The sequence below is a fragment of the Rhinopithecus roxellana genome, chromosome 9 (assembly GCF_007565055.1).
Source record: "Rhinopithecus roxellana isolate Shanxi Qingling chromosome 9, ASM756505v1, whole genome shotgun sequence".
NCBI classification, from domain to species: Eukaryota; Metazoa; Chordata; class Mammalia; order Primates; family Cercopithecidae; genus Rhinopithecus; species Rhinopithecus roxellana.
In genome coordinates, this window is record NC_044557.1 from 58,998,877 (window position 1) to 59,023,869 (window position 24,993).

Here is a 24,993-nt window from a genome sequence, read left to right on the forward strand (position 1 = left end):
GTGCTCGTGACCGCGCGCTCGCGTCCGGAGTGTGGGCGGGGGCGCGCCCGTGCGCGCGCAGGGGAGAGGCCAGCCCAGGCGGCCGTTGTCGGGTTCGACTGGAGGGGCGGGGGGAGTCACCTGCGAGAGGCTGCGCTGGAGTCCGGCCCGCCCACCGCGTCTGGATCGCGCCGGCTGAGTGGGGCTGCGGACCGCACACACCCTGGAAGGCCCGGGCGGGGAGCCGGCAGAGTCCGCGCCCTGCGTCCGCGACGAGGAGGATCGGACCTTCGCCTTCGCTGCCGCCGCCGCCTGCGGCCGTCGGGGTAGGTGAAGCCCGAGTGGGTGGTCCGCCGGCTCCTGGCGGGCCGGGAGGGGAGACGTGAAACTTTCCGGGCGCTTCCTCCCGCGGTCCCGGAGCCGTCGCGGCGCCGGGAGGTGTTGTCGTCGCGGGCGGTGGCGGCCGACGCCATGTTGGGGTCTGTGAGAAACGGGGCGCTCCCAGCCGCTCCCCTCGCGCCGGGGCCGGCCCGCGGGCCAGTCGCCGCCGCCGTCCTGCCAGCCCGGTAGCAAGCCGCGCGCGCCCGCAGGACGCCGCCGCCGCCGCCGCCGCCGCCGCGGGGGAACGGGGACCGCCGGGGAGGGTCCGGTCCGCAGGTCTGCGGGGCGGGGGCCGGCGGACGCGGGAAGGAGCCCCGAGGCCGGGCGAGAAGTTTTGGCGCCTGAGGACTGGGGTCCCGGACACGGCCAGGGGCGTCTCAGGGTCGCAACAAATTTCTGGCCGAAAAGTTTGCAGGGTCTGCGTGTCGGGGACGTTGTGACCTGAACTACATATTTGTATGTCAGTTGGGGGAAAAAAATGGCCCCGCAGAACTTGCTGTGATAGAAGTGATGGTTTATTTATTTGGAGCCTTTTAAAGTTTTATGATCCTTTGCCGAATTTATTTTTCTTTTTAAAAACGTGATTGAAGGCCGAGAGCGCGCTGCTGGTGTTGCTTGAATAGCCTTGTGTGCTCTCCGTACATTCCAGCAATAACTTGAGTGTGCGGTGGAAGTGGGTATGAAGGTTACAGACACCTAAGCCCTCCTCGGTAGTTCATAGACTCACAAAACACGTTGTTGATGAATGCCTTCTTTGTCGTGTTGTGTAGTACGTTGCTGAAGAGACTCATTAAAGAAAAATTTAGATACTAACTTTGAGACTCTTAAAGGCATGTGTTCTTTTAAGAATAAGGAGAAGTGATCCTGACAGTTTGAAGTTTTTTCCCCCTCCCTTTAGTTTTTTAAGGGTGAATGCCTACCGTGTTTTGAGCATTTACCTTTTTTTAATACTCTGGTAGCTCGTGGGGTCTTCACGTTAATTCAGTATTAACGAAGGCTTCATTATAATCTCTTTGGGTCCCGACCACACGGGGGATGAATGGTATTAAGCTATTTATTTGGAAAGCACACGTAATCGGCCTCTAAATAAAAGTAGTGTAGTGACTAAGCATCAAAAGAAAAGATTCAGTCTCAGTAAATGAATCTAAATGATTTTTAAATGAAGACATCTTGCTTTAAAATTCTGTTAAATGAACTGAAAAGCCTCTTAAATACAGTAAGCCCTAAAACCCCAAATTTTTGGAGAATTTTACTTTTTAGATCTAAAAATACAGCTTCTGCTCATATTTGATTGTCAATTTCTTTTTCCTTTTTTCTTCCTTCCTTTTCCTTTTCCTAGACAGGGTCTCTCTCTCTGTCGCCCAGGCTGGAGTGCAGTGGTGTCATCTCGGCTCACTGCAGCCTCCACCTCCCGGGGCTCAGGTGATCCTCCTCGGCCTCCTGAGTAGTTAGGACGACAGGCGCGCATCACCATACTTGGCTAATTTTTGTTTGAATTTTGTGGAGACAGGGTTTTGCCATGTTGCTCAGGCTCTATTGCCAATTTCTGTTGTTCTTAAGAATTCTTTTAGTTTTGCTTCATTGTCAAGTAAATGCCATTATAATATTTATTTTTTACTTAGAAATGAAATAAACTAATTTCACAAATGTAGCAGCCAAGCTGGTATTTAACTGGGATGTTATGACTCTGAAACCTTTTCATTTTTCCTATAGCATAACTTTGTAGGATACATAACTCAGTTTTCTGGAGCAATCTGTCCATCTCGTTTGCTCTTATCACTGCTCTGACTTGAATTTAGTTCTTCAGTATACTTATTTCCCAGCGAGCTGATTTACAGGTGATCCTTGTGATGAAATTTTTCCTTAAAAATACTTAAGCCTGTACTCTTTGAAGCCTTTTCTGCTCTGTTCTCTCATTCCACTCCCTTTCTCTCTCCAGAAATCAATTAATTTCTCCCATGGTATTACTGTAAATATCGCATAGATCTGTCATGACATCTCCGTGACAGCAGGCAACACATCGGGGCTGATTTGCCTCTTCATTCCCTGTATGCCAAGAACATAGGAGCTACTTAGAAATAATATTGCCTGGATCCCACCCCAGGACAAATAAATCAGAATTACTGGATTTGGGGACAGAACATAGCAGATGCTCAGGAAAGGTTTGAATGGATGAGTACACATATGTTTGTTCCTTGTAAATATGCTTCATGAATTTCTTATGAAATTGTAAATTCCATGAGCATCATAGTTAAATCTTCTTTGTAGTCTTTTTCCCAGTACATGCCATCAACTCCATTAAATCCACAAATTGGTTTATTTTATATATATACACACACACACACACGCACACGCACATATATATATATGTTTTGTTGTTTTGTTGATAATTTACCTTAGTAACTGAGTGAATTTTGGCCTGGGAGTACAGAACTTGAATATTTATGAAATTTCTAAGTAGATAATGGATTAAAGTATAATTACTGATGTATGAGAGAGAAACCATGGATCATCAAAAGGATTATAATCATAATTTTAAGTGTGATTGAATGTATTTGAACTTGATGGAAATATTGTTAATGCTTGAAAATTTTAAAGGTCATATTTATACATTTAAGCTCTTGGAACAAATCCCGTATAGCTCTATCAATTATTGTTTTGCCGGAATTGTCTTAGAAGTTTTAGAATGCCCTGCTTAATAGAAAGTCTATGAAAATTTTTTTTTCTGTTATCTTTGATGAACCAGCTTTGTACATGAGCTGCCTGCTTATGTTTAAAAGCAATGTATGTGTTGACTTAACTGAATTAAAAATACTTGATGGACACACTTTCACAGTGCTGTTTTAAGTTGGAAAGCCTCTCTAGGTTAAGGTGTTTTGTAATTCTGTAATTTAGACTGTAGAATTCGGGGTTTATTTCCTGCGCCCACCCAAGATAACTTTCTCCCCTGTCAAACTGTAAACCACAAACTAATGTGCTCAATTTAGGGAGGTCCTGGGAAGAGAATAAAAGGCATTCAGATGGTTGCTGTGAGTGCACTGGAAAGAAAGCAAGTTGCATGTAGGATGGACTGGAACAAATAAACCTTGTCCTGGCTCAGCTCCTTGCTAGCTTGTGACTCTTGAACAAGCCGCTTCACTTCTGTAAGCTTCACTGGACTCATTTGTGAAATGGGCACAGAAATATTTGCCTCAGTGTTATCGTGAGGATCACCCAAGATTCGATGTTTGTGGAAGGGCCTGGAATACGATAGTAGTATTATTTTAACACATGAACAGAATGACAGTGAATTATATAGAATCATAGAATTTAAAAACTTTTAAAGGGAAGCAGCCTGTAGGAATACCTAGTTCAGTTTTCAGCCTTGGTTGCACATTAAAATCTCCTGAGGAGCTACTTAGAAATAATATTGCCTGGATCCCACCCCAGGACAAATAAATCAGAATTACTGGATTTGGGGACAGAACATAGGTCATTTTGCCTCTTTTTAAAAGCACCCCTGACTTTAGTGTTCAGTCAGGTGGAGAACCTTTTATTTAACTCAATTTCCCATCTCCTTTCTTATGCTCTTCATTTTGTAGTTGAATAAAATGCAGAGGAGTTAGCTGCCAGCCACATTCCTGTCAGTCAGGCTAGAAAGGATGTATTAAATACTTGGAACTGAGGAAAGCGAAGTGCATAGAGGTTAAGTAAGGGTTACATTCATTTCTGGCCAGAATGGCCACATTTGGAACTACACTAATTCCAGTGACCCTCACTGCTACTCTGCAACAGCAGCCTGCATGTTATGACCATGTTACTTGTCATCATTCAGAACCACTCTACCTCAAGTCTTAAACCTTGTGGCCAGATGGCGATGCAAGGGTCTATTTCTCTTTTTCTGTTGTAACTGGTGAAGCAGCTTTTTGTCCTTATTGTCACCTCCAGTCCCTCCTACGCCATTAGTTGTCTTCCTTCTTTTCAACCTTGAACTCTGTAGTTCATGTTCTAACCATGAACTCACTATACCACATAGTCTCTCCTCTCCTTGACCTTTGCTGGGTATAACCGGTCAGTTTTCTACTTTTGTCCCTGCCCCACACTCTCCCCCAAAGTCACACTTTTGGTGATTGTTACATACTTGTTTTCTACCTGCTATATACTAGTCACTTTCTAATATTTTTCTTATCCCCAAGTTGACTTATTTTCTCTGTTGCTTTTTCACTCGAGTCAGGTTGCTAACCCCAGTCTGGAAACACTTGACTTTGACCTTGCTTCCTTCTAAAATGATTAAGATTTTATGATGTGAATTTTCTATTTTCTTCTCTGCACCAACTTCATCTTTTTTTCCCCCCATTTTCAGAAGTGGAACTATTTTTAATTCTTTATACTTGTTTCATTTAAACAACAGTTGGGGAAAAAGATTTTTGTGTTCTTTGCTCATATTTTTATTAATTGTACATACAACTATATTTTGCTTTTTATACTTGTATTTTTCTACACATTCTTCTTTGTATTTTCTTCCCAAACTGGAAGGCTTTTTTTTTTGTCTATGAGAGAATGTGTTCATTATAAGATAATTAGGCATATCAAAATATTATTAGTCTAGTACTTAGAGATAACCACTACTAACTTTTTGGTGCATATCAACCACTTTTAAATAACAAATCGGCTTATACTATATGTGCTGTTTAGAAACTTTTATTTAATAAAATGCTTTATTTAACAATTTTTCACATTGAATATTATGTTTTCTAAAAAAAACTGCCTAAAAATTAATGGATGTGCCATAATTTATTTAGTCTCCTATTGTTAAATATTTAGGTTGTTTCCAGCTTTTCCATATTATAGGCAAAGCTAGAGTGAACTTCATGTGAACAACTTTGTACACTTTTAATTTTTGTGTATATTATTGGAAATAGAACTGTTGTATAAACTTTCTAAAGCATTTATATTGCCAAAATGGCATTTAGAAAAGTTGTTCCAGTGTGTATACAGTATTGTCAAGGATAAGAAGGCCCATTTTTACCACATCTTAGAGAGGTGAGTAATATATGAATATCATTTTAATTTTTATTTCTTTGATTGGGATTGAGAGTCATTTTTAAAATTTTCTGGTCATTTTCATTTTTTTAAATTGATATTTGTTTCTTATTTTTCTGTTGGGATATTTTCCTTTTTTCTTGTGGATTTACAGGAGCCCTTTGTATATTAAAAACGTTGGCTGGGTGTGGTGGCTCACACCTGTAATCCCAGCACTTTGGGAGGCCAAGGTGGGCAGATCAGATTGCTCGAGTCCAGGAGTTTGAGACCAGCCTGGGCAACATGGCAAAACCCCGTCTCTATAAAATATACAAAAGTTAGTTGGGCATGGTGGCATGCCTGTAGTCCCAACTACTCAGGAGGCTGAGGTGGGAGGATCACTTGAGACTGGGAGGTAGACGTTGCAATGAATTGAGATTGTGCCACTGCACTCCAGCCTGGGTGACAAAGCAAGACCCTGTCCCATCAGTCAATCAGTAAATGTTGACCCTTTGCCATATTACTTTAATATTCTTCTCCCAATGATGAAGTTTTAAAAGTTAGGTAGTAAAATTTTTCTTTTATGATAGCTTTTTGTGATATATTTAACTATTCCTCAGCTAGAAATTTAGGTTTTGTTTTTCACTATTAGAGTTAATAGTGGGAAAACGTTTTATATGCCACACCCCCTCCACCCCCTTCCTCCAGTTTATTTTTCCAGGATAAATTTTTGTGGGTACAAATTTCAGATATTTTATTGTTATACATTGCCATTAATCCTTGTTTTTTTCTTTCCGTGTGTCCCACTGCTGATTGTGACCTTTTGGCAGGTTATTTAGTCTCTGAGAGCTGTGAAACGTGTGAGAGCAGGTTGAAAAGGTGCTTTGTGCTCCTTTGTGTCCCATTCTTTTTTCTCTTAATTTTCCTCCTTTCTAAAGTAGGGGTTCCCCAAACTTTGGTCCTCCACCCTCGTTTTTCTTCCAGCATCAGCCAGTATCTCTAGGTGGGTGACTACCAAATCTGTCTGTCCTGGAGCTCCCTGCCCATCCTGGTATCTCTGTCCTGCACAAGTGTTTGTCTTGTGGATGCCCTGGAGGACTTCAAGATAAATATGTCCCAGACTGATTTCTTTTCTCTCCTGAAACAAAGCTAGCATCTGCCCAGTGGCTTACCCTTAAGCCTTTGAAGTCATCTTACAGTCCCTTTTCATCCACGTATTCAGTTATTTCCTAAATCCTGTCTGCTATGCCTCCATTATCTGCCAATTATTGTGGTTCAGTCTTTTCTTACCTTTCATTTAGAGATTGTTGTAATCCTCATATGACTGGTTTCTTTGTCTTCATTCTTCTCCATATTCTCTTCAGTCCATCCTGTGTACTGCTTCTGTGTCTGATTAATATTTTTCTATTTAAAAACCTTTGTCTTTCCATGGCCGGTATAATAAAGTGTAAACTCTTTATCTGATGTTTGCTTTCTTTTGCAGTTTGTCTCATCCCTGTTTTACCAGACTTCTTATCACTATGCCTTCTCCTGACCCTGCCTCCTCTGACCTAGGCTCCATTATTTCCTCTCTGGGCGAATAGACTTGTGTAGCATTATCCATACCCAAACCCCAGATACTTTGAGCTACTACTTTTGCTTTAAGGCCCAGCTTGAATTTCTAGTTCTTACAAGACATGTTCCTAGATGTTCTACCTGGTCAAAATTACATCCCACCTCAACTCCTTGGCCCTGGGACCTTCATCACTGTTTTTTTTTTTTTTTTTTTTTTTAATGTTAAAAAAAAAGTTTTTGGCTTGTTTTTCCTCTGCTGTGTTAGACTTTGCACAGATTTAAGTTAACCGTATACCTCAGTTTATAGCACACTATAGGGATACCAAACCCCTTCCTTGTTTCGGTTTTTTCCTTGTCAGATACTCCCATGATCATCTTTCCTATAGAAACACAACTGAATTATATATAGTTGTCTATATGAACATGAGAATATAGCTGTCTTTCTCTTCCACAAAGGTTTTCAGTTTTGAGTATCTTCTGTCCTTTAATACTGCTTTGCACAGAGCAAGTGATAATAAATGTTTGGCTACTTGGAATTTGTTAAAAGTTAATTTGCTTTTCTGAATTAATCACTTAGACTAAAACCCTGGAGATTAATTTTAGCTTTACTCTTCTATATCCAGTCTGCAGTTCTGAATCTGACCCATCCTTTCTTTTCCTATTGTAAGCTTCAGACTCTTCATCAACTTTCCCCTCTATTTTTGCAGTTACTTTTCAACTGGATCCTGTTTTCAGTCTCTTCCTTCTCAATTTGGCTTTCATTGTTTCTACAGTTATCTTAGAAAAATCCAGATCAGATCAGGCCACTCCTTCCAAAAGTTTCAGAAGGAAGTCTCAGATATTAACAATATTTTGTCTTATTTTTCCCCTCTTTTCCCACTAAATAACTCCCCTACAGCTTCTGCTGCAGCTGTACAGTGTGACTTTTTTTTTTTTTTTTTGAGAGGGAGTCTTGCTCTGTGGCTCAGGCTGGAGTGCAGTGGCGTGATCTTGGCTCACTGCAACCTCTGCCTTCTGGTTTCAAGCAATTCTCTTGCCTCAGCCTCTCAAGTAGCTGGGACTACAGGTGCATTTCACCACACCTGACTAATTTTTGTATTATTATTATTATTTTTGGTAGAAATGGGGTTTCACTGTTGGCCAGGCTGGTCTCGAACTCCTGATCTCAAGTCATCTACCCGCCTCAGCCTCCTAAAGTGCTGGGGTTATAGGCGTGAGCCACTGCGCCCCACCCAGTGTGACTTTTTATGTGAGTTTTTACTTGCAAAGCTTTGTGCCTTTATTTAGCCATTTTTTTTTTGCCTTCTTAAATTCCGCTCATTCTTCACCTGTTTTCAGTGTTCAAATGCTGTATTCTCTGTGGCATGCCCTCACTCTGCTTTTTTTGCTTCCTTACTACTTTGCTAATATTTTTATTATGATACTTACCTCCTTGTGTTTTGTATTAACCTTGTGGCATATATCTTATTTTTTAGTGTCTTCTTTGTTCTTTTTTCCACCAAACATATAAACCTTGAATGTAGTGAACAGGTTGTAACTATTTTGAATGATACTAAAGAAAATTGGCCAGGGATGTGACAGGATAACTAATTCCTCAGTAGTGTTTTAGTTGAGCTTTACCAGGTTTATTTTTCAGATATTATTTAATTACTTTTTTTTTTTTGTTGAGACAGATTCTCTCTGTGGTCCAGGCTGCAGTGCAGTGGTGCAGTCATGATTCACTGCAGCCTTGGCCCCCCAGGCTCAAGCTATCCTCTCACCTCAGCCTCCCGAGTAGCTGGGACCACAAGTGCACACCACCATACCTGGCTGATTTATGTAATTTTGGTAGAAATGGGGTTTCACCATGTTGGCCAGGCTGGTCTTGAACTCCTGGGCTCAAGTGAACTACCTGCCACGGCCTCCCAAAGTGCTGGATTACAGGCTTGTGCCGTTGTGCCCAAGCTATTTTTTAGATATTATCCAATGCTTTCTTTACAGCTGTCAGCACTGTACAGCTGCCCCTGTACAAATACTTTTAGAAATGATGTGAGTTTTTGAATCTGAGTTTTGTGATGGTGAAAATATGCACGTAATCATCATTTTTTATTTACTAACTAAACAGCTGTGCTTTTTGGAGAAAGAAGAAATCATTTATATATATTATCATGATATTGAAATTTTTTAAAAAACAGGATATGCCTTGCTCAATACTTAGAATTTTTAATTATATACTGTACTGAAATGGGCCACAACATTTGCTTGTAAATTTAAAATCTGTGGGTCTAGTGAAGCAGTTGATGGGTAGGGTGTGGTTCCTGTTTTCTGTGAAAATTAATGTAGACGTTAAAAATGAAGTCTTTGATTTTCATCAAACTCAAGATTGAGAGCTGCTGCCACTTCTAACTGCTGATCATATTCAGTTCAGTGCACATTGATGCCATTTATACAAGTATTTTTTTAGGTGCTGTTGCAAGTACAAAGTTGGAGGAAATAATCTTTTTTTAAGGAACCTCCACATCTGTTGGGAATGAGCAAGTACACACATTTTTATGAAACAAATAGACTATAAGTGCTATAAAGTGGTACAAATAAAATGGTATGAGGATATACCTGGCCACAGGATATACCCAGCCACAATATTTGGCTGTGAGGTGATTGAACTGAGTGTCTTGAAGAATTGGTGAGATTTCAGTAAATAGGGAAGAACAAAGGAGGGAGGACATGCCAAGCTTAGAGGTAGGGAAGGGAAGCCCAGAGCATATTCTGGTAATAGCTAGTAGTCTGATTTGACTATAACAAAGAGAATGTAGAGAAAGAGGTAAAACTGGAAGGATAGATTGCAACAGGTTAGGACTTGACTGTGAAGGGCCTTGAATACCAGGTTAAGGATTTTAGGTTTGATTCTGTTGCCCAAGGAATCTGGTTTCTGAATAGACATACTTGATTATAGCAATAGTTAGAGAATATTAATCTTGCCTTGTGTAGGATGATTTAAATCAAACTTGTCCAATCTGCAGCCCACGGGGTGCATGTAGCCCAGGACAGCTTGGAATGTGCCCAATATAAATTCGTAAACTTTCTGAAAACATTTTGAGATTTTTTGTGTGTGTGTGATTTTTTTTGTCTTTTTCATTTTTTTCTTTTCTTATTTTCTTTAGCTCATTAGCTATCATTAGTGTTAGTGTATTTTATGTGTGGCCCAAGACAGTTCTTCCAGCATGGCCCAGGGAAGCCAAAAGATGGGACACCCCTGATTTAAATAGTAAAATTTAAAGGGCTTGTTTAGAACTTGAAATCCATATTCGTTCCCTCTCTCCTACCTCTCTAAAGATGTTTTTAAACCTCCAATGTGACTGTTCTGATTTTCCAAACTCATTTTCTAAAATCTTCAACTATGACTTAGTTGTTCTTACATACTATATCGCTATCAAATCTTACCTATATGAAACTGCCTTTACTAGTACCCTAAATTAGTCATAGCTTTGCCTTTTACTTCTTTTTAGTATTTGAAGAATCATTTTGAGTGTATCTTATAGTTATTACCATAGATATGTAATTTCTTTTCCTCTTATTTTGTCAGTGGCTATTCCAAATACATAATATAGGTCCATATGCAAAAAATACTTCTGCCGTATTTATTTCTGAAGGTGAAGGTATAATGGAAAGAATATGCATTAAAAAAAAAAAAAAAAAGGCTGGGCACAGTGGCACAGCCTAATATTAACAAACAAAAAACAAACCCAATACTACTCATACTGTTAACCCAACACCTGCATGCTCTTAAGGAAAGTTTAAAAAAAGTAAAAGGAACTCGGCAAACTTAACACCCCGCCTATTTACCAAAAACATCACCTCTAGCAGTACCAGTATTAGAGGCACTGCCTGCCCAGTGACACTTGTTTAATGACTGCGGTACCCTGACTGTGCAAAGGTAGCATAATCACTTGTTCCTTAAATAGGGACTTGTATGCATGGCACCACAAGGGTTCAACTGTCTCTTACTTTTAACCAGTGAAATTGACCTGCCTGTGAAGAGGCGGACATAAAACAATAAGACGAGAAGACCCTATGGAGCTTTAATTTACTAATGCAATCAAAACTATACAAATCTACAGATTTTAAATTACTGCACCTGCATTAAAAATTTTGGCTGGGGTGACCTCGGAGCATAACCCAGCCTCCAAACAACCTATGCTAAGGCCACACCAGCCAAAGCGAATCAATATGCACAATTGACCCAATAACTTGACCAACGAAACAAGTTACCCTAGGGATATTAGCGCAATCCTATTCTAGAGTCCATATCGACAATAGGGTTTATGACCTCGATGTTGGATCAGGACATCCTAATGGCGCAGAAGGTATCAAAGATTCGTTTGTTCAACAATTGAAGTCCCATATGATCTCAGTTCAGACCGGAGCAGTCCAGGTTGGTTTCTGTCTATTCTATATTTCTCCCTGTACGAAAGGATAAGAGAAATAGGGCCCACTTCACAAAGCGCCCTCTCTCCATAGATGATATAATCTTAATCTAATAGAATACCACACACCCAACCCAAGAACAAGGTTTGTTAAGATGGCAGAGCCTGATAATTGCATAAAACTTAAAACTTTATAATCAGAGGTTCAACTCCTCTTCTTAACACCATGCCTGTAACAAACCTTCTACTTCTTATTGCACCCCTACTAGCCGCCATAGCATTCCTCACGCTTATTGAACGAAAAATACTAGGCTACATACAACTACGCAAAGGACCTAACATTGTAGGCCCCTGTGGGCTATTACAACCCTTCGCCAACGCAGTAAAACTCTTCACTAAAGAACCCTGAAAACCCTCAACATCCACCATTATCCTCTATATTACTGCCCCAACCTTAGCCTTTTCTATTGCCCTTCTCCTATGAACCCCCCATCCTATTCCCAACCCCCTAATTAATTTCAGCCTAGGCCTTTTATTCATTCTAGCTACATCCAGCTAAGCTGTCTACTCCATTTTATGGTCAGGGTGAGCATCAAACTCAAACTACGCACCAATCAGCCTGTAATCCCAGCACTGTGGGAGGCGAGGCGGATGGATCACCTGAGGTCAGGAGTTCAAGACCAGCCTGGCCAACATGGTGAAACCTCGTCTCTACTAAAAATACAAAAATCATTAGGGTATGGTGGTGGCTGCCTGTAGTCCCAGCTACTCGGGAGGCTAAGACAGGAGAATTGCTTGAACTCGGGAGGCAGAGGTTGCAGTGAGCCGAGATTTTGCCATTGCACTCCAGCCTGGGTGACAGGAGTGAAACTCTGTCTCAAGAAAAAGCAAAAAACAAAAAACCCAGGGAAAAAAACAAAAACAAAACTGTGAGGCCGTTTGATAATTGCTTAGCTAATTAGTTCATGACTCAGTTTTTTTGTAAAATTAAAGTAATGATCGCAACAAAATCGAGATTATTAAATGAAAGAGTATAATGTGGATGTGCTATTATGCACATGTGTAGGTGCCGAGTAAATGTTACTTCCTTTTTTTCTTTCTTGGCTGAGATTGTAGAATAAGTCTACTTTTCAGTAATAGGCACATTTGGTGCCTATGAGAGATTTAAAGAAAAAAAAAAATGACCTCTGTCTAAATGTGATTCAGAATTTTGAAGTTTCCATTTTTCTTAATCCAGTTTTAATAAATTTAAAATTAACATATGAAAGTTTTGTCTTACCAAAGAAATGAACCTCTTCCTTTTATCACTAGTAATTTCTACAACACATATTGTGTAGTTGGTTGGCCACAGTGGCAGAAATCCTGGTGGAAAGGGACAGAAAAAATCTTGACCTCTCTTTTTGTTGGAATAAGTAGAGTTTACTAAAATTCCAAATGCAATTTGCTAAATTTTCAAGTATTTATTTTTTTGCTTTATCATCTTAATGGTTTATTGAGACTCTTACCAAAAATTCCCTGATTATAATTCTGGCTACTAAACTGTAGAATTTTTGAAAGTAAGAACTGTCTTGTCCCTTGCAGATGGTAGGTACTCAGAATATTTGTTCATTTGACTTAGATGTATTAAGAAAGGAATAGTTTGCTTTGATATTATACATTTGCTCAGGAGGATGTACCTCTGATAGTTTATTGCTGTTTGTTTTTACCTCTGTTCTCCAGTTGCTCGTTAGCTTCTTCCTTTCCTTTTACATTTTCTGTAAAGTTTCAGTCCATCGGTAACACGAATTTTAAAATCTTGATTGAGATTAAAAGAGTCATAAATTTGATTAAAAATTTACTCATAGACAAGTAAGTCTACAGTAAACCAGAAAATATGGCCCATTTACTATCAAAGACTCACTATTTTAAGGACTGAAAGGGCTTTAAAAATTATGTTTTCTTCCTTAAAAAAAAAAAAAAAAGGTAAGTAATTCATATGAAATCACTTATTTAGTGTCTGAACCAAGATTAGAATCCAGGTCCTTTAGTTCATAGTTCATTGGTTTTCCACTATAATGCACGGTTGAATACTGAAGCTCACTGGTAACAGATATCATAGGTATATGTAAGAAATAAAATTAGATTTGTTTTCATTTTAAACTCACCTGTAAGGATGAGATAAGTATTGATTTTCCAGTAGAGAGAACTAGGACATAGTAGTTAGTCTATGGCATTTGGTCTCTCTTCTCAATTGTAAGTAGGATTCTCTTTTTTTTTTTTTAAGAGTTTTTCCTCTTCTAATTACATTTTTAACAGGTAGTAGACACCCCACTGAAGAACATGCTACTTTAAAAGCAGGATGTTACCAAAAGACTAGGATGGAGTTTAGACAATGTAAATGCAGTTCTTGTCTGCAGTGTGCAGAAGATAACTTGAAACCTTTGATTATTTTTAAAAATTGGTATATAAAAGCTGGCTTTATAAAAGATATGCTTCTGCTCTAATTTTTACATTTTAACTGCGAATTAACACTGCCAGGCACTGCTGGAAAAGAAGACAATGTAAAAAAAAAAAAAAAAGAAAAGAAAAAGAAAAAAAAAAGTCAAGTTGAAAACTGTTGAAATTAATAGAATTCTATGAAGTACCTGAATGTGAAAAGAAACAAGTATCAATAGTTTTCCTATTAACAATTTTAACTAATTAGAAAACATGCTGTGAAAAAGAGCTTAGATTCAAAGTGGCAACAAAAAGTATATAAAATCTGGGAGCCTATTTAAGAAGTGTAACTATCTTACAGAAGAAACATACAAAATTACTATGCCATAACAGATTTGAAGCCTTGGGAAGAGATACTATCACCCTTAAATGCTCAAAACTGTAAAGATGTTAATTCTAAATTAATTTACGGGTATAACGTAAGTTTCATCAACATTTCAGTGGGATTTTATTCTTTTATTTATTTATCGTAATTAAAAAATGGTTCTAAACCTTAGCTACATGTTACAATTATCTGAGGAGCTTTAAAAATATTCTGGTGCACAGGTCTTACCCTGCATACCCCGGACCAGTAAAATTAGACTATCTGGGGAAGAATCTAGGTATTGATGTTTCTTAACCCTTGATATTTATGAGCAGAATTCATTGTTCTTAATTTTAGGTTTTGGGTTTCTTTTCTGATAGTTTTAATTATTATATTGGTTCATATTCTATAACTCATTTCTTAAAGTCTTCCAAAGAACAAAAACAAAATTTACTTATTTTAAAAAGCAAAATAAAACTCATTCTAGCATGCAGTTACCATATGGTTTCTTTGGGCATTCATAAATCTAAGATATATTATGGGATCTTAGTGATTTTGCTTTTCCTATATCTTGAAGCATTTTGCTATTTCATTTTCCTGCGAATTATTTAATCATTATTCATTAATTTCCTCCAATTATGCCAAAAAGAAGAAAATGGAAGAGTGATAGAATTGCCAAGAAGGATGATGCAATGGTGAAATATAGCATCACTACTTTATCATTTCTCAAAAAGATACAAAAACAGTTTTGAGATCATCCTTTTTAGCATTTTTGTTCTAAACTTTCATTTAACATATTTGAGAATTCATGTTTTTTCATTTTTTATTTTCTGTCTTTAATAGCAAAAAGCGAAGGAAGACATTTTCAAACTATTATACAAGTCAGAAAATAAATGCAAAGAAACAACACTTAATAATGATAGTGAATTTAATTGTATAAGTGAAATCTTAGACTGTGAGTCTTCAAATGATGATTTCCTAGATGAGTTTTTTTCAAACTCAAGAATTAACAATATTTCTAAGGACAAAAAATGGAAATAATCCATGTTCATGCATTCAAAGTTTCATTCAAAGGATGTTTCCTATTTTGGATATATATACCTTTAAAATCAGAGAAAGATGAAATTAAAAATTTTCTTATGTTTAAGTGTTTATGAAGCTTTCTCTTAGTTTTTTTTTTAAACTACCCCTTTATTATTTTTGTAAATTAGTCATAAAATTACTTAAAATATTAAAAATAAAAAGTATTAAGTGAACATTTTTTTTCTGATATGCCAAAGGTTAAATCTGCCTTGTGATTCCAATGTGAAGCTAAGGTTGAGAACCACTATTCTAAGTAGATTTTATCTGGACAGATAAACAAGATTAGTTAAAATGTTTTTAAGTAAGTTGAGTAATGGTCTAGAATAGAGCTACCAGATATATGGTACTGAAATAGGAAATATGAAACAGGTTAATGGATTAAAGCAGATAGTCTGGAAGCAGATTTTAGAATAGGTAAAAATTTAATATGAGAGTGACATCAATCAGTAGGTTAGATTACTAATAGCATTAATGCAAGCTACCACTTGTTGACTACTTGCTGAACGTTTTATATACGTTATCTCGTTAATCTTTTCCTTGATGTATCTGCTATTACTCCCATTTACAAGTAAGGGTGTCTGAGGTCACACAGTTCTTGGTGTTTCTGGAACAATTAGTTAGTTCTTTTAGAATGCAAATATTGGAAAAGCAAAAAAGTATTTTTACCTATGCCAGAATACATTTTAGGTGGATAAAATGATTAAATGTAGAGTTTGTGTCATAAAGCATAGATAATAAATAGGTGCATCTGATATCTGGATAGGGAAGCTTAGGAGTGATGGAAGAAGAATCACCAAGAAAAGATCTGTAAGTTTAACTGCTTAAGAAATACAACGGACTTCGTGTCAAACACCATGAAACTATAGATTAATAGGAAAACAAAGGATTAATAGCTTTTATGTGTAACACACTCAGATTAATAACCTCTAAATATATAGTTTTAAAATGCAATTGATTAATAAACACATTAGAAAATCATTAACCTCATTAGGTAGCTATGGAATAAAACATTCAATTAAAAGTACTTTTCCTTCCTGTCTTGGGACCTTTGTTTATAATATTTCCTTTGCATGGCTGACTCCTCATCCCTTAAGACTCAGTTTGTAATACTACCTCAGTGAGGCCTTTTTGTACTACTCAATCTAAATGAGTTTCCCCCTGTATCTTGACAGCCGGCTTATTTCCTTCATTATACTTCATCTTTTGGAATTGCCTATTTATTTATTGGCTTTCTCTTCCACTGGCCTCTAAGCTCTGAGAAGAAAAGTGTAATACCCAGCATCTAGAGAGTGCTCAGTGAATAATTGTTGGATGAATAAACACTAAATAAAAGTGAGTCAAATGAATAAAGCAAGATGCTTTTAAAAATCTGTCATGCTTGCTGAAATTTTTAAAGAAAAATACCATATGTAGGACAAGATGGAACGGATACTGTCATTGTGCTGCTTGGTAAATTGGTGTTACTTCCAGAATGGAAATTTTGTAAAAGGTAGCGAGATTCTTTATTCCTGCCTTTTGACCCAGTAATTTTGTTTACTTCTTGGAATTTGTTCTGTGAAGCCACTTCCGCGAGGGGATGGGAAAGCTTTCTTCTTAGTTCTCCTATATTCACTAATACTCTTTCCCAAGAAAACTAGACATTACTCAAATTGAACCATGTTTATAGCTCTCTTCTGCTTCCTCTTTTGGTGCCCCTCAACGAGTAGGATATGGGAAGGACTCAGTCCTTGGCTAGGCCCTGTAATTTTGTATTCTAGTCCTCTCACAAAAGTATAGTATTCTTACTGCTTGGGGCACCTCAGTGTGCTGGAAGTAAATTTAGATTTGGGCTTTAGGGGAAGGGGGAGGCCTTGCTTAGGCCCTGAGCCAAATGGTAGTGCCCTAATCCAGTTTACCAAAGAACATTATTTGGGGTATCTAGCTGTAACCCAGATAAAAGTGGCACTTTGAATTCCCTTTTGATAACCTCTCCCCACTCCTTTCTTTCCTTGCTGGTTCCTATTTCCCTACCACCATTCTGTCTTTCTCGTGTGTGTGTGTGTGTGTGTGTGTGTGTGTGTGTGTGTGTGCAGGGCAGCATTTGTGTATTCCTGGGTTTTTTAGTTCAGCGCTTACTATCTTTTTTTATGTCTGACACATACAGAAAATGAAAGAGGATAATGGAAGAGGCTGCTTAAGGCCAAAGGCGTTAGGTTTTGTGTATGCCCATTGTTTTTCAGTTATAGGTGACAACTCATCAATCAATCAAGTGGGCTGCCAGAATCATTAAAATGAATGAAGATAAAATAATGCATCGATCATTGTTGAAATAATTATGTGAGTGTTTGTAACCTTGCAATATAAAATGTGTTTTATGTTGGTCATTGTCAAACTTTGAAAGCTATTTGCTTTGCTGCAGCCATATACTAATTCATAATGCCCCAAACCTCGCTTAAGTTGCATCATTCTTAAACAGGGAGAAAGATTTATGAACAAAGATTTAGATTTAATATATTGAAAAATTTGGACAATGAAAGATTATCAAGAGACTAGCTGGGTAAATCATGACATATCCATCCTTTCAGGTGATTTGTTCAAGGTAATATTCCCTTATCTTCAGTATTTTTAGGGTTTGCAGTGAAGGTCCAGAGGTTAGTTAATAGCTTCCTTAGAGTTCTTGTAGAGTCAGTGGAGTTCGAAGGAACAATTAGTGTACCATAACATACTGTAACATCACAGAGAAATCAGATTTGAGGCCTGGTCTGCTGTGACAGCCTTGGGCAAGTTATTTAACCCCTCTTTGTCTGTTTACTCATCCGTAAAATGGAGCTAATAGTGCATGTATCACAAGGTTGCTGCAAGAGGGAAATACAGTAGTTAAGTGCAAAGTGTTCAGCACATTGGTTGGACTCCCTATGAGTAGAGTTCATCCCAGGTTAAGTTTTGCTTTTACATTATTAAATATCTTTGTGCCTTAATGTCTTCATCAGCCCACAGTTCAGCTAATATTATTAGATGCTTCTTTGGGGGACAATGAAAACCTCTCTAGTGACTTTATAGGCATTTCAAACAGTTCAAATCAGAAAATAATATGAAAAGCACTCTACAAATTTATGATAGTATTAATTTTCATAGTAGCAATAATAGGAAATCTGTGTTGTATATGAGTTAATTAATAACTATATGTCGAAATGAGTGGACTCAGTAGTTGATTCAGGTGGAGATAAATAGATCTGTGAGTTTTTTTTTTTAAGTGCCAACATCTTTTCCTGCTTTAGGGCCTTTGCAGTTACTCCTTTTGTCTGGAATATTCTCCCCTATCCTTACCCCTTCTTATGTCTGCCCATCTAGTACAGCTGAAATGACACCACTAAAGGCCTTTCTTGACCATCTAGTCTGAATAGTGACTCTCAGTTTCTTTTAAAAATCACTTTAAAAAAATCATAGCATTGATTAGTACTAGATTCTCGATTTTGTTTTCTCTTTCCCCCTCCCCAACTAGAATGTAAACCCTGAAGAGCAGGGACCTTGCCTGTATAGTTTAATTCATTATTTTTAAAAATTTTTATTTATTGTCACATACTCAAGTATGATCACCTGTGTTGTTTATTTTTACTTTTCCTGCACCTGGATCCTAAGTGCCTGACAAATACTTGTTGAATGCCTGAATATAATGTAAAATATGAAAAAATGATCCATAATTAGACTTTCCAGAGATAAACTACCATTGTTGATAGTATAGTATATATTTTCTAACTTTATGTTCTGTGTGTGCTTACATATACAGATGTCTATGATTATGCTTTTGAAATATGTATTCCATTGAGTCTAAAGAGAAACATTTTTTACTATATTTTATGTCTTTGAAATTGGGCTGTCTTATAATCAGTGGTATGCTGTGATTTAATTGGCAACATTTTTCTCTTTATCAGTTGTACATAAATATGTCTTAAAATCTATAGCATCTTAGATTGATGAAATATGGTATTTATTTGAAATAACAATGAGATCAGGATATGCATCTCTTTTCCCCACCTGAAGATCTTGAGCATTTTCCTTGTCACTAGTTTTAGATCTATCTTATTCTCAAGAGATATGATTAAAGGTATGTCATAACTTTTTCAACCAATTTCTCTTGATGGATATTTGCAGCTTTTCCAGTTGTTTTCCTGTTATAAACAATGCTGTACTGATTATCCTTGTACATAGGATATAAAGATATAAAGATATCTTTATGCATGTGAGTGAAATTTCTTTAATTAGATTGGTGAATGCACATATTCTGTGTAGTGTACAAGGGTGCCTATTTCCCTATACCTTTATGAGTACTGCATCTTAGTAAGTTTAAAAATTTTTATTAATCTAAGTGAAAAATACACTAATGTTTAATATCATTTCTTTATGATAGAGATTGAGCCTCTTTTCCTGTTTATTAGCTGTTTTTATTTCCTTTTCTGTGATATACTTGTGCATAGGATAGTAGACTTTTAATTGGCTGGCATATTAGTCCTAATTAGAAAGAGAAACCTGTCCAGTTTGGAACCATGGGTTATCCTATTAATTCTTGGGAACAACTTTTAGGCCTGCCACATCCTACCTTTGTGGAGGACAAAAGGCCTTTACAAAGACCCTAGATTTGGAGGGAGACAGAATTCAGGAATAACCAGAATTCTAGTGTCCTTTTAATGGAGGCCAAGAAGGGTTATAATGTCAGTTTTTGAACTGAATACTGGAACTTGTACTATGCTGTTAGTCTTTAAACTTTAAATGTGCTTCTTCTCAAGGCTTATTGTTCTTTAATATGACTTGGTTATAGTATAGTAGTGTGAGTTTAGTAGGTTTGAAATAGGATACAACTTTGGGACTTGAGTGAAGTTAATATTGGACTTATAGATTAAATGTTTAGATTAATATGGTGTTTTGCACATTGTTAAAATGTTAACATTTTTTAGTACCTTTGCTGTGTCAGACCATATCAGTTTCAAACATAGCTATCAGATGATCTCTGCTTTTTAGGTTCTGCAATGGTCTATGGAGGAACAGATTTCAGTCCTTTGGTAAAAGTGAAGCTAGAATATACATGGAATATGGATAGGTCACAGGAAGGGTTTTAGTCTAGCATGGGAGTTTAAAGAAGGCTTCTTGGAGGAGATATGATAACGTAAACTAAGTCTTGAAGGATGAGTTTGAGTTAGCTGCAGTAGTAAGTAGTAAAAGGAACAGCAGTGAAATGGACTACAAGTAGCAGAGTGTTCTTAGAATGTAACATTTGAGGTGAAGAGTGACTTATGGTGAGGCTGCAGTGACAAGTAAGAACCAAGTAATGAAAGGCCTTGAACACCCTGTATTTAATAGGCTAAGGGATCATTTTGAGCAATGATAGAGTCAAATTAGCATTTTAGAGATCACTGCCAAAAGATGATTTGGGGGCAAGACTGAATGAAGGCCAGGAGACATATTGGGAAACAGTTATAGTAATCCAGGTGAGATAATTAAGGCTGTAGCTCAGTGGTAATAGCTCACTGGGAAAATAGTAGTCATTTGTCTTAGTTTATGTAACATTTTGTTCTCTATTGTTCAGAATCCCATTGAGATTACATTTCATTGAACATTATTTTGCAGAGATAAGTTATGTTAATTATCCAATCATCTTTCATTCAATTATGTCTGTAGGAAGTTTATACTTTTACAAATACCTGCTTAACTAGTGTGGTGCTACATGGAGATGACAAATAAGTGTTTTTGATGATTTTAAAAACTGAGACATGTTAGCCCTTTTGGTGTGCTTAGTGATTATCTTAGAGGGAAAGAAGTTTAGAACATTTTGCCTTTGTGTAGAAGCAATGATTTGTTAGCTTAAATTTATATATAATTAACTTACAGGAATTTATAATTTATATGTGCTAATTTCTTTTTCTTTTTTTTTAAAAAGGCTATTAGTGAAAGATGGTGGATCGCTTGGCAAACAGTGAAGCAAATACTAGACGTATAAGCATAGTGGAAAACTGTTTCGGAGCAGCTGGTCAACCTTTAACTATACCTGGACGAGTTCTTATTGGAGAAGGAGTATTGACTAAGTTGTGCAGAAAAAAACCCAAAGCAAGGCAGTTTTTCTTATTTAATGATATTCTTGTATATGGCAATATTGTCATCCAGAAGAAAAAATATAACAAACAACATATTATTCCCCTGGAAAATGTCACTATTGATTCCATCAAAGATGAGGGAGACTTAAGGAATGGATGGCTAATCAAGACACCAACTAAATCTTTTGCAGTTTATGCTGCCACTGCTACGGAGAAATCAGAATGGATGAATCACATAAATAAATGTGTTACTGATTTACTCTCCAAAAGTGGGAAGACACCCAGTAATGAACATGCTGCTGTCTGGGTTCCTGACTCTGAGGCAACTGTATGTATGCGTTGTCAGAAAGCAAAATTCACACCTGTTAATCGTCGCCACCATTGCCGCAAATGTGGTTTTGTTGTCTGTGGGCCCTGCTCTGAAAAGAGATTTCTTCTTCCCAGCCAGTCCTCTAAGCCTGTGCGGATTTGTGACTTCTGCTATGACCTGCTTTCTACTGGGGACATGGCCACATGCCAGCCTGCTAGATCAGATTCTTATAGTCAGTCATTGAAGTCTCCTTTAAATGATATGTCTGATGATGATGATGATGATGACAGCAGTGACTAAGGACACATTTGGGAGTATTTAATCAGGTGTGGCTATCTGAGAAATCAGCTTTGGGGGAAATGTAAGATTCTGAGCTCTCTGTTTTGTTCTAGCCATGAATTTGCCTGAGAAACTTGTAACCTATGTGCCTCAATATATTCCATAGAAAGTAGGTCCCCTGCCTTCTCCCACTCCTCGCACTCTTCTACAGGGATAGACTTTTGCAAATATATCAGATACATTTTTTGTTTCTTATTCTTGTTTATTTTTAGGTTATTTTCTTGGAAGGTTGGGAAAAGATGTTTGTTTAACAGATCATGTACTACTTTGTTGTTTTCATTTCTGTTATAGGTAAAACTAAAAGCACAGAATGGTGGGAAAGGGGTTATAATGTGGTTCATTAATATGTTAGTAGCTTTTTTCTAACCATCCTGTCTACTGGTTAAAACACCAGTAACAAAAACACATGATTTGGAAATACTTTGTTTGGCTTTTTCATATACCTAGTGGTGCCTTATCATAATAGCACTGTTACATGAAATAAGCCCCCTACCTTCTTACTTTCTGGATTTTGAAAAAATACACTGGTGCTCTTTGAAGTGATAAAGTGAGTGTTTATGAATGGGTGTAATTAGGAAATACTTCTCATCCGACAGCTACAAATAACTAAGTTTGGAGGTATTTTCACTCTATATGAATAAATATTTTTCCATAAAATAGTTGTGATTATATATTTGTTTTATATAGGTCCCAAATTATAATTATCAAATATATATTTTAAATTAATAATAGGTTGTCATTCTTAGGAATTTGGTTTGAAATTTATCAGTTACATAGAATTATACTGCATTAGCTTCCACCTTTAGTAAGACATATTTTTAGATATAAATTCATCTGCTTTAACATTATTTCTGGATTGAAAATCTTATAAAACCCTTGAAAATAAACAATTTCTTTTTTACAAAGCCTGTGTTAGAGCACAGATTTACCTAGGCTAGAAGATTTGGAGGAAATAATGTGTAAGGATGGTTTCAAGGCAGACCACTTTAAGTCTGGCTAGACTTCATATCGTGGAAGTATTATCTATTTCAGTGTGAAACTATCTTGAATTTGCAAATATAGTGTTATATTTTATAAAGTTTTGTAAAATCCCAAACAATATTTCTATTTTTGTAAAACAATTGTATGTGTAATCTGTATCTGAAATCAGTTTGCAATCTATGGAAATAGAGTAGCAATTGCTATTTCTAAATTGTGAACTGAAAGTCAATCTAGATTTATTTTGAGAAGTAATTGTTCACTCTTTACTTTTGAGGCAGCCATTAGGTTGAAAGTATATATTTATCATATAAAACTTGATGTGTTTTGCACTACTCTCTCCATTTATATGCTGCAAACAGCTACAGTCTTTGAAATATGGAAAATCAGCAGTCTAAAGTTTGTTTTAAATTATAAATTAAAAAAAAATCTTCAAATCTGAATATACTGCAAATGTCATGAGAAGTTTGATTCAGTAACTTGTGATGGAGGATTCTTTGGTATCTTACTGTTTGGTTAAGGCACTAATTTTACTTACCTATTAGATTTTGAAAGCATCTGAGATATACAAATCTCCCTGTAGGAAATGTGAAAGAAAAGCACAACAAAACTAGGGTTTTTTGTTCGTTTGCTTGCTTTTATGATTTTTTTGGGGTTTGTTTTAATATCAGGTGGATTTTTGTTTGTAAGCAATATATACATATAATCAACCAACATATCTGAAAAGGATCATGAAACCTGAGAAATGCTAATGGAGACTTGCTGGTACATAGGAATCTAGCAAATTCAGGAACCAAGGGGAAATGTTCTGAGATAACATTTACATTGTCAACCTTTATTGACTTTGTTTTTACAATAAAAAATATTTTACAACTTACTTTCTGTTCTCTGTATATTGTGACTTGAGGATTCCCCCCTTTGCTAAGATAATAAATATATTATGCATATTTTGCCTAATAATTCAACAGCTGTGAGTTCCTGCTGTGTGCCAGGCATTGTTCTAGGCAGTAGGTGAGAGCAGTGAACAAAACTCCCTTTTGGATTTACCGCACGAAGGCTCAGAAAACAAACATTCTTCCAAATGCTGAAGATATGGCTTAATGTTATGGGGAAGTGCCTTAATATAATTTGGCTTTGCTGTCTAATTACTGTTAGAAGGAATGACTTGACCTGAATTGACATGTCTCAGAAGGAAACATACACGTGGCTGACAGGTATGTGAAGAAATGTCCAAGATCACTAATCATCAGGGAAATGCAAATTAAAGCCACAATGAGATAATAATACCTGACACCTGTTGAATGGCTGTTATCAAAAAGATGAAAGAAGTGTTGGCAAGGAGATGCAGAAAAGGAGACCCTTGCACACTGTTGGTGGGAATGTGAAGTAGCACAGCCATTATGGAAAACAGTAGAGGTTCCTCAAAAGGTGAAAATAGAATTACCTATAGCATCTAGCAATCCCACTGCTAAATATATATTAATATCTGAAAAAAATGAGTATGTTGAAGAGAGAATCTGCACTCCCATGTTCATTGCAGCAGCATTCACAGTAGCCAAGATATGGAATCAACGTAAGTGTCTATCAGCAAATGAATGGATAAAGAAAAGGTGGTCTGTGTACACAGTGGAATATTATTCAGCCATAAAAAATTAAATCCTGTTACTTATGACAACATGGATGGAACTGATGGACGTTATGTTAAGTGAAATATGCCAGGCACAGAAAGACAAATACTTCATGATCTTGCTTATATGTGGAATCTAAAAAAGTTGAGCTCATAGAACCAGGAGTAGAATGATGGTTACCAGGGGCTGGTTGAGGGTGTGGGGGTGGGAGATGCTGGCCAAAGGATACAAAATTTCAGTTAGGAGAAATAAATTCAAGAAATCTATTGTACAATATGATTTCTGTAGCTAATAACAGCGTATCCTTGGAAATCAGAGTAGATTTTGTGTTCTCACCACAGAAACTGATGAGTATGTGATGTTAATTCCCTCAATTTGGTCATTCTGCAATGTATCCATCTTTCAAAACAAATCCACAGTACCATGTATATATAATGTATAATGATATGTATAATTATATATGACACAGTACCATATTAGATATATATAAATT

General features: G+C 37.0%; 1 protein-coding gene across 1 annotated transcript; it reads left to right on the forward strand.

Moving 5' to 3' along the window:
* Positions 1-23,749, forward strand: PLEKHF2 (pleckstrin homology and FYVE domain containing 2). The gene is made up of 2 exons (XM_010360636.2): positions 1-305; positions 21,092-23,749. Exon 2 carries the CDS (start codon positions 21,106-21,108, stop codon positions 21,853-21,855), a length of 750 nt encoding a protein of 249 aa, XP_010358938.1. The 5' UTR covers positions 1-305; positions 21,092-21,105; the 3' UTR covers positions 21,856-23,749.
* The last annotated feature ends 1,244 nt before the right edge of the window (positions 23,750-24,993 follow it).

What these genes read in the sequence shown, in the direction of transcription:
- PLEKHF2 (XM_010360636.2), top strand. Translation starts at nt 21,106, where the DNA reads ATGGTGGATCGCTTGGCAAACAGTGAAGCAAATACTAGACGTATAAGC.